This window comes from Triturus cristatus, chromosome 12 (assembly GCF_964204655.1).
Source record: "Triturus cristatus chromosome 12, aTriCri1.1, whole genome shotgun sequence".
NCBI lineage: Eukaryota > Metazoa > Chordata > Amphibia > Caudata > Salamandridae > Triturus > Triturus cristatus.
The window spans coordinates 294,790,446-294,801,179 of record NC_140595.1 but is presented as its reverse complement, the minus strand read 5'-3'; the positions used below and the strand labels follow the sequence as shown (position 1 = coordinate 294,801,179).

The 10,734-nt window shown below is 44.1% G+C and overlaps 1 protein-coding gene across 1 annotated transcript in view; it reads left to right on the top strand.

The window, feature by feature from the left end:
* Window positions 1-407: 407 nt before the first annotated feature.
* Window positions 408-10,734, top strand: part of CFAP263 (cilia and flagella associated protein 263) — a 125,452-nt gene continuing 115,125 nt past the window's right edge. The window contains exons 1-3 of the mRNA XM_085639908.1: window positions 408-571; window positions 5,426-5,552; window positions 5,876-6,040. Of these exons, the coding sequence (XP_085496034.1) occupies window positions 447-571; window positions 5,426-5,552; window positions 5,876-6,040 (417 nt within the window). The 5' untranslated portion in view covers window positions 408-446. The remainder of the gene's footprint in view (window positions 572-5,425; window positions 5,553-5,875; window positions 6,041-10,734) is intronic.

Sequence of the window (10,734 nt, the reverse complement as noted above, 5' to 3'; positions counted from 1 at the left end):
AAAACGCCCCCACCTGCAGCAAAACCGCCCCCACTCTTCCAGCTTTCGGAGAAAACGCCCAGTGCCCGCTACGGCCAGTTCGGCTGCCCCGTCCAGAGGTTTCAAACTTAAGTCAAGGCTTACTTCAGGGGCAGGGTGAAAGAATCACAATTTATTGGTTTCATTAAAAACAGCATACCGCCAATTCCTCGTGCCATCCATCCTTTAAAATGTTTGCCATTATGATCTTTTATTTCATTTTCAAAGTTCGTACTATTTTTTAACGGCTATTTACCCCCTACAATAGCATGTGACTACTAGTACAGACGTTCTTTCTTTGTTTTCTTTTCCATGCTTCCATCCGGAGGCTCGTTGACTGTTTCCATGGTAACAGCATGCATATGTCTACGATCTTCCCCGCCGACAGCGTCGCGCGGGTATGACAGCACGTGTTTACCCTAACAACCATGCCGGACACCGAGACGGAAAGCGTAAAGACCGAGTCCCTGCTGGGGGACGATCCGGGGCTGCAGCTGTCGGAGCTGAGCTTCCTAGATTTAGGGGACCTGCGCACAGAGGCACAAAATCTCAGGTAATTGAGAAGGAAGGACCGGGCGTCTGTATCCCCGGTGCTCCTTTCTGCCTATAATTGTAGTTGCTGCCGCATAGCACTATGGGTCATGTAGTGTATTTTCCCATGCCTTCAACTCAGTGGATCGGGTTGTGTTCTTAGCAGTGTCTTCACTATGCATTTTATTTTTCCTCTGTGCGTGAGAGGTAGGAGTGGAAAAAAACACTCTCACTTGAATTATTAATAGAATTTCCTACATCCACCGTACGGTCACAACCTCTTCATTCTATGCTAGTTATTGTTTATATATTACGCTTATATCATATTTATGCCTTCAATGAGTCACGGCCAGTGTTAGTCTAGAAACTCTGCATTCAGAAGGTAATAAAATGACTTTCTGTAAAAGGGTGAGTGGAATGGAGATTTAATCCAGAGAGACATCATTGTGAGGAGCAGAGTGAACGACAGGGAATGTTGTGTTTTATGAAAGATAGCTCATTGGACAAAGCCTTTTGTATTGCAGATATTCTTGTGTTGGTGATTGGATGCTGTGTTGGTGATTGGTTGCAAGCTACCAAACTGGTAATAAACAGCTCAGTTAAATGTGCGCCTGCTTCAAACAGCTCCATGTAAACCTGCAAGGGACGAGTTTGAAACAGTGCATATTTTAACTCACCTTTTTATTATTTTAAGGTTGTTGAAATAGGTTCTAGTGAATAGTAATGAGCATTTATTATTAAGTGCCAAAAATGCTGTTTATTCTGTGTGCTGTGTACAATGATTATCATCAGTATGCTCACACAAACAGGAATGCATATTTGGGATGCATTCAGAATATCCCTGGATTGGCACATATGCATAGACCCAGACTGTCAATAAGTAAAACCTCCATTTCGGAGAGGGGAGCAGAACAGGCCACTTATGTTGTGTGGGAAAAGGCTTCTTTGTTGAAACAGGTGCACATTATAAACTTTACCTGGGCAATCCGCCTTACAAAACTAAAACCTTGCTATACATCAAATGAACTATCCAATCTCCTACCCCCCAACCCTATTGCCCCACCACAAGCCCCACCCGCAACTATCTCATTTGCATTATAGTGCATTTCAACATTTTTCAACTTTAACTTTCCCCTACAGCCTATGACTGTTTGTATATCTTTTAAGCAGCCAAACTTTCTACCCTTAACCTTGAACTTACTGCCTACCCTTCCTTTCCACATGGTTCACCAGAACTGGCAACGCCGATCAAACTTCTGTAAACTCATGGAAATCTTTCCAGGCCCCCGCAAGCACCTGTCTCAAGCGACAGCTGTACACAAATTCCCCTTGCACACCTGTTTTGACAATGAGACCAAACAGAAGAAAAGCAATTAACCACTGAGACCAAAAGCTATTTATTGGGGATGGCCGGATGGGGAAACACCAAAATCTCCAGCCACCAGGTCGCGTGTAATTAAAATGGCGGCAGGAAGCCCAATCACCTCACCTATATAAGCTTGGGCTATTTGGGCTATAATATAGCCCAATACACAAAATGGCAGTCGCTGGATTGTTCCACTCTTCCAAAAACCCAGAAGGGCAGACCTCCCGGTGGTCAACTGCCCCCAACCCCCCATCCTCTTAGTAAATTGTGAAGTTACCCTGCAGGAGGTTCTTCGATGATCTTTGTGGGCTGCTGCATGTTGTGAATTTGATGTTCCAGCTGTGCTGCGCTTGCCCTCCAACTGTCTCAACAAGGATCCCGCTTGGAATAAAAAAAATAGATTATCTATCAAGGGAGGCAGATGCAGTTGGCCATGCTGGAAAAGAGCCTTCCAGTGCTCCTTGCTTTGTAGCCTACTGAATGTCTGGATGACGCTGCCTATGTCCTAGGTGGGGCACACTGAAGCTTTGAGAAAAATATGCGAGTCACGGCTGAAGAGTAGTTGCTGGGAATAGAACCTCGCTGGTACCCACTCTATTCCAGCACTAGATCATCTGGGAACCAATCATATTTAGGATGGAGAATTCATGTGCTTGTATCAGCAATTATTCCTCTGTTTCTCTTCCAACAGTTCATGTTTGTTGCAGTGGGTCACTGTTTTATCACAGCGTCTCTCTGCGAGTGTCAAGTGCAACCTCAACCCTCTTTCATGTCTATTTGTAGGATGGCATTTTGCAATTAATAATACAGAAAATGTTCCTCCCATAACACACCAAGGATTGTCATCAAAGGTTGAACAAAATTGTGGGGTTTAAGCCCTGCGCACATGAAGGTAAATTTCTTTATGTGGTCTGAAATATCACACATTGGTGCAGGTCCTGGGTTAAGATCTAGAGACATCTCCTAGAGAAGTTTATGCTATTGAACTATAAGTAGCCAGATGCTTTTCCAGAAAGAGAAAAAGACTCCAATTCAACTTTAATTTTAAAAGATCGAGAGACCTTAGAAAGATACAAAATTGAGATCGCTACAGCAAGATCTAAACATATGGCTTTCAACTAGCTTCCATTCCGCATTGTGACCAAATAAGCAAAATGTACAACCTCAATTACATGTCTTCTTGCATGCGCTTGAGAGCTACTTTGATACGCTATATTCACCTTAAGAAGGCATAAAACTAAGCCTTATGGCATGCTAATACCAGAGTAAAAGGGAAGAAGTGGTTGGAAATGTATACTGGTTCCTCGTCTAAGAAAAGTCGCAAATTATGGAAATAGATTATTAAAGCAATGATCACTTTCGTCATGCTGAACTCAATTATATAAGGATTGTAGATTGGAACACCCACACAACAGGCTGTTGAATCGAACAGAATAATACTGGACATTTGTCCAATCTGGTATCTGTTAAATATTGGTTACTCTTAGTGGCATCAAGGATTGGTGGGCGTTGGGGCTTTCGTGTCTTATTTAAAATGGAGATAGGTTTTAGGGCACGTTTATTGACACCAATGCTTATCTGCTTTGAATCATTGTACAATACCAGCTTTATGGAGGGGTTTAATTCACCATTTTATTAAAAAAAATGTGATGCATCTAATTCGCCTTTCGCATGGCGTCATAGTATACGCAGAACCAAACTATTCCCCAAACTACTGTTGATTTGTCTCCATGAATGTGTGGCGGATAATAATATTTTGCCAGTAAATCAAACTGGATTTAGGAAAGATTGGTCATTTGTAGGTAATGTTTTAACTGGATTTAGGCAAGATTGGTCATTTGTAGGTAATGTTTTAACTGGATTTAGGCAAGATTGGTCATTTGTAGGTAATGTTTTAACCTTCTCTGTACAAGATAGCAATGGAGTATACAAGTCTCTTTTCTCTTTCTGTATGCTCACTACGGTCTTCCTCTGCACACTTGTTCCGTACGCCCAGGTTTTACCGTGCACGACTGGGCGGCCGTTCCTTTCAGGTTTTGGTATCGTCGTTATGGAACAAGCTCCCTGTCACTCTACGCCAGGAAAACGATCTCCTACGCTTTCGCCGCAAACTCAAGACACTGCTGTTTTAAACTTCTTCTAGGGCTCTTTTCTTAGCCAGCTTTTTTGGTTTGTTACGGGTCTTGTGCTCAGCGCCGGGACACTCCTGGGAGTAGCCGCGCGCTTAACATATACCTAGTAACATAACATAACATGCTTCGTTGCCTACCCATTAGCATTTGAGTACGTAGATGGTAATTGAATGTGGCAGACGCTGTCTCTAACGGGGTTGGTCATTGCTTTTTTGAACATATTAATTCAGATTTACTGGTATATTTAGATGCAGGTTGGCTTGATTCTACTAAAATTGATTTCCTCTGCTGATAAATACTGGTAATGGGCTCAAACGGGTCTGGAAAGAGACTCATTTTAGTTTCAAGACAGTCGTCAACAGGCACACAATAAGGTGGTGCTAGGCCCATCATGTTAGAGGTTCTAAGTGGTAAAGCTACCACTGTCCGGGTTTGACCAGAACAGCTTGAGTGTGGACAAATCTATTTACATGAAAGGGGACACCAGATCTGATGAGGTAGGGGAAGCCTAGGATATCATTGTGTGGAGTTTTCTGCACCTGAGACACTTCAAGTTTCCAGGGTGAGCAGAAGTTGCAAGGTCTGCAGTAGCACATTGCTGAGAGGAGTGAGTTATGTCATAGATAAAGACTGAGACCTGCATATTTGCACTGCTAATGGTGAGAGTTCAACAGTATGGGCATAGCACAAAGTTTATTTCTAGATAGACGAAGGCCAGTTCCAGGTAAGCACGTTAGTTAAATGATCAAACGTTCATAAATGCAAATTGCTGCATACAAGGGGACTATGTTAGAGTCGGAGTTCCGTTGTTCTCAACAAGCGGGTGATGAATGAAGTCACAACACTATGTGTATCCTCAAGGGAAACCATCAAATCATTTTTATCCAAAGGCCAAGTTGAGGAGACAACTCTGCAAGCATTTGTCTTTCTTTATCCTCATTTAGAAAGTAGCCGATGGCCCAGTTTAATGTAGGACTCCTTTCACCTGCCCAGGCATTTCAGACAGTATCACCTAAGCCCTTGTCCCTGTGGGACCTCAAGGTCCAGAGTGTAATTGATGTTTGCTAAAATGCTGAGAGTCGCAGAAGTGTCAAACACGACAGAGTGGCGTGCTAGCAGTACCCTCATGGCCCCTCTAGCATCTATTCTACGTCACCATTAAAAGGGGAAATACCTTATAGTAGTTGGGTCATATACACACACATTTTAGGAAGCAGGGTTCTGAAATTGCCACAGTTAATAAGCTAGGTATGGAAAGAGAAGCCTTAAGATCACCATGAACTGAAACTTTGTGGTATGCGTGAGCATTTTACTGAGATTGTCAAACTGAATGCCAAGCTCATTCATTCATTCTCTCTCTCCCTCCTTTCTCTCGCAGCCATGCTGTTGAAACAGCCAAAAATGAAACGGCGATGCTTGAAAAATACATCAGCAGGCTGGATCCCAAAGACCTGGTCCCACTGCCTTCAACTGATGAAGGCATGTCCTCCATTGATTTTAGCCTGGTAAGGACTAGAGCTGTGTGTCTAGCTCTTAGTATGGCACACCTCTGTTTCTGTTGAGTTAAGTCTTTTTTATTTATAATCACAAACTGCCATATCAAACACACTGTACCAAAGACACGTGAGAAGGTGGCATCATGTGGCACAGGGCAAAGTCATGAAAAGACACATGAACCCGGGGGACTTGAGGTTTGTGATCCTTTGCCAAGCAAGAAGCCACATAATTAGATCATATAAATCATGTGGAAATAGCTGCCCATGTCTTTTCCAAGCAAGATGTTTGCTGTTTCAGTTCTCTCTTTTTTTCTAATTTTTTGGGTGGTCAGGCACGTGGAAGACGCAGGTCCAAGTCTCGCAGCTTAGTTGCAGATCGTCTGCACTCGTTGACAGTGGAACAGAAGTGTGATATAGCGCAACGGGAGCTAGATGAGATGAAGAGTGAAGTTGAGAAACTCAAGCAGCATTCTGATGTTTTCATGCAGAACCACAAGGTACTTCAATAATTGCATCTTCTCCTATGTTGTTGGTGTAAATTCTACTAGAATCCATCTTCTGGCATCAAAAGCTGTAATCCATTTTGTGATATAAGAGTGCAGTAGAGATGTCTTCAGCTTGTTTGATTGTTCATCTCAGTTTCATGATATGATTGTGAAAGCACTGGTGGGAAATCCTTGTTCACAGGCACAGCCCCTCACACGTTCTGGGCATGACTCAAGAAGTGGGTAAGGGTTATGTCCTCTTCAATCTATGATAAGTGTGATGGAGATCTGAGCAGAACACTTGCAATAACTAAGACATTTCTACAGAAATATCCCCCCCCCCTTACAAATGTCATGTTAATGGAGAAAGACAAGTCATATCCCAATTGCTAGGAGAAATTCTTATAATTCATAATATTAATTCTGGAGCTTCTTGAACATGTGTAGTAATACTGAGGAGGTCTTTTATGACAGCCTTAGGGGCTGTCATATAAATAATTTTTATATTCAGATTTTATGTTCTTTCGCTGAAATCATCTAATGTGCAGCCTATGGAAGCCTTTGATAGGGTGGGCGAGTCTCCCTACCCCACGCCCCTTCCCGTTTTAGAAGGCCCTTTGTAGTTGAAAAGGGGAGAGTCTCCAAATCCACATTGAAAGACACTGCCCATAAATATTTCCCAACAGCAAATAAGCAAACTGAAATACCACAAAGCCAGTCATTAAGTCACTAATTCAAATGTTGTCTCCTAATAACATGTATGATGGATACCCACGACAGCACTATGGAAGCGTGTGTGAACAGCATGTCAATTACTTTCTGAAAAGACGGTTTCTCTGGTGGCCCTCCATGTGTGACTATTTTTATGTTATTTCCACTTTGTAGTAATTTGCGATGGCAGTAGGTATGCTATCGATAATGACATTTGCAATATGATCAGTGATTGCCTTGCTAAAGTCATTGCTTATAAAGTGATTCATTACATTGTAAGTGATAACGTGAAGGATGATAATGGTGGTTTATGGATAATATATGGCCTGGCCTGGAACCATGGGTTACCATCATCATCATCATCTTAGTCTTTATTCGAATTAAAAATAATTCATACAAGACACATAGATATACATAAAACAGTGTTATAAAAAAAATCCCATTCACTGGATATATTTAAAATCTTCCAATAAATGAGTAAAATTTAAAGTTAAGAAAAGAATTAAACATTGAAGCAGACTTGAGATGAAATGCAATACAAATAAATGATAAGAGCAATAAGTAAAGCTAAAAACTTTTGGCAAGTGGTAACGATGGTTAGGGCCCTACAAGTGTGCCTCCTCGGAACCCCGGAGGGCGTTGCGTCTTAAAGACCATGCCCAACCCAAGTATTTGGCTAAGACAATTGAATGGACAGGTAAAGTGCTTGTGCATAGGACTCTAAAAGCTTCAGCAGAACTCCTTGTGCCCAGTAATCTACATAAAGGCGAAAGCCAGTGACGTCTGGGGGTAGTATATACAGGGCAAACAAACAAAAAGTGGGCAATGGTTTCTTCATTGGCACCGCAGACGGGACAGGTGCCTGTGCTTACACCAGACCACCCACTAGTTAGGGCCCTAAGTGGGAGGGAGCCTGCTCTTAGTTGAAAGTAGAGTTTCCTGTCTCTTGGTATAGTGATCAGATCCCAGTAAGGTTCAAAGGTAGGGGTGGCCTTTGCCTCTAAAAATCGGCTGGTCATCGTGGGGGAGACAGAATCACTCCACACCCTGTGGTTTACCCGTTCCCAGTAAAGCGTTTTCAATAGCTTTTTGGCAGGAAACCCAGCAGCAGCTGGGTCACTCCATAGGCCTTCCAGCCCCAGATCTTTCAAGGATTCGCGAAGGTTCCTAAGCCACCCAATCTTATGGAACCTATCGGCGTGCATTACATCCATGATGCCCATTGCGTAAGGTCGAAGCTCCGGTGTGGTCCATAATCTCCTCCAGTATAGGACCGGACGGAGTTTGGCCAAGTCCTTAATGGCCTTTCTACCTAGGTCGTAACGTAATGGGACCAAAGGCGTACTTTGTGGTAGGCCAATTATACAACGAAAAAATTTATTTTCGACGGCTGTTAGGGATGATAATGCGTCAAAACCCCAAAGCTCTGCCCCGTAAAGGACTGAGTTTAGGGCCTTTGCCTCATATACTTGTAACACTGGTTTAACAGGCTTGGTGAGGGATTTTTTGTGCGCTTTTACCAGCGTTCCCGTAATCTGGGTAAGTTTCAGCGTGGACAGTTCCAAATGTCTGTACCACTTATTGTTTTGAGAGACATGTATGCCCAAGTAGGTAAAGTTTTTTACCTCCTCCAGGATTTGGCCGTTCATTATAAGCTTGCCTGTCCTATAACTTGGGTGTGGGTTGAATGTCATAAGTTTGGTCTTGGTCACATTGACCTCCAAGCCATAATCTTTACAAAAAACTTCAAAAATTGACAAAGCCTTTTGCATACTACACGGAGTTTTAGATACTATGAGAGTATCGTCGGCAAACATCAATATTGGTGTTAAAACTCCTGCCAACTTAGGAGCGTCAGTGTTGGCTTGGAGCATGTAGTCGACTACTCCGTTAATATACAGGGAGAAAAGTGTGGGTGCCATGGCACAACCTTGGCGCACACCACGCTCAACAGGAAACTCGGGGGTTGTGTCCCCCGGGCCTCCTCATTGTATTTTTGCAAAGTTGGGCTCATGGAGCCTCCTTATTAATGTCAATAGTTCCAAGGGGAGTCCAAGCTTTTCGAGGACCCTCCAAAGTTGCTCTCGGGGGACGAGGTCAAAGGCAGCTCTTAGATCCACAAAAGTGACGTAGAGACTGCCTTTGCCTAGCGTGACAACTTTCCAGAGCAATTGTTTAAAACGAAACACCTGGTCCACGGTGCTGGTAAATTTACGGAAACCCGCTTGAAGGCTAGAAAGGATCCGATTGTCTTCAATCCAGGTGAGAACCTCGTTCAGTACCATCCTCCCAATGACTTTTTGAATTGTGTCAATTAGGCTGATGGGCCTATAGTTTCCTGGGAGGGTTTTATCACCCTTTTTATATATTGGGATTATTATAGCACCCCCCCAGGATTTAGGCACTGGGGCTCCTTCAGCCACAGCGTTCGCAATTAGGGTAATGTACCTGCTCCAGGAGGGTTTGTTATTAAGGAACAAATCGGATGGGACACCGTCCAAGCCTGGAGCCCGCCCAGCGGCTACACAGGCCAGGGCTCCTAAAGTGTCCTTGGGGCTAAAGGGACCGGAGGAGTAAAAGACATATGGGGTTTGCCCCAAATTTCTATATAAAGGGTTACGTGCGTATTGGGGTTTGAAATACCCCAGCCAATCTTCTTGGGTTACGTAGACCCTCAAAAAATATCTCGTGTAATCTGGTTGCTTGCTCATTATGATCTTTGACCCTCAGAACTTCCTCAAGTTTCACGTTGATTACAGAAAGTTCGGTGTCAATGCTAGCCATCGCTGGGGCATTAGTCTTTACTTGGGTCCACTTTAACCTCCGCATGTCGTTGGTTGGAACGCAGCTCGTGGGAGCCAATGTTGGTTCCTCACTCACCGAGTGGGGTTTCCCCCACCAGCTGTGGGAGACACAGATGGCGTTATGGTCGCTCTCTATTCTTGGCTCAACCACCATATCAATAGGTTGGCGCCACAGCCTCAAGCAGCAAAGGACATAGTCGATCCTGCTTGCTGAGCGGCCATTATCAAAGGTGGGTGCTCCCAACTTATCTCCTTGGGTTCTGCCGTTCAAGGCCCTTAGGCCTCTCTCAAGGCAGAGTGCATTTGTCTGTGTTGCTACCGTAGACCACCGTTTGATGGGGGGGAGCGAGAGCGCTGGTATGCCCCAAAGTCGGTCCTCTTCGGGGTCGAGGCCCCATTCTGAGTCCGAATCTAAAAGGGGTTCGAATGTGACATTAAAGTCACCAGCAACAATCAGGTCCCTATTGACCGATTTAGTTTCTATAAGGCTAGTCAGGATGTCCAGCTCCCTTGACTTTTTCCCTTGTGTGCCCCAGGGATATATGTTATAGATATCCAGAGAGCCCTTGTGGTCGAGAGTTAGTCTCACTAGTTGAATATCCGGGGACCCCGTGTCAATCATGGCAGCGCTCGGAAATAAATCCTGACGAGCCCAGATAATTAGTCCGCCCATTGGGCGGCCTTTCGGGCCTGGAGTTGCTGGAACGTGGAAATTCAGGTATCCCGGCATAAACCGAGCCTCACAGGTCCATGTTTCCTGTAATAAGCAAACGTCGTAATTATTAACAAAACTAACCCATTCAGGTGAATCAAATTTGGCCTTGATACCTGCCAGGTTCCAAGACAAAAGAGTGCCTGGATGGTTGCTAGGCGATGTAGTATGATGCACAGTGGTCTGGCTAGGTACGTTTGCCCTCTCTCTCAACCTAAGCGGGGACGGCAGTAAGACTCTAGGTGTTGTGTGCGACCCTAACGGGTCCAGGGAGGTGACGGCCTGATCAACCGTGAGAGTACTATCATTTGCCCTCGGTGGTTTAGGAGATGAGGTAGTTATCATGCTATAGGATTGTCAATAGCAGAAACCTGGGGTGTAAAAAAAGTTTAAATTATGGGCCTCTATCCCTGTTCTGGGCCCATAGGGTATGTGGTCAGTAATGAACCTTGGGAGGCGTGGGTCTTCGAAATTGACAA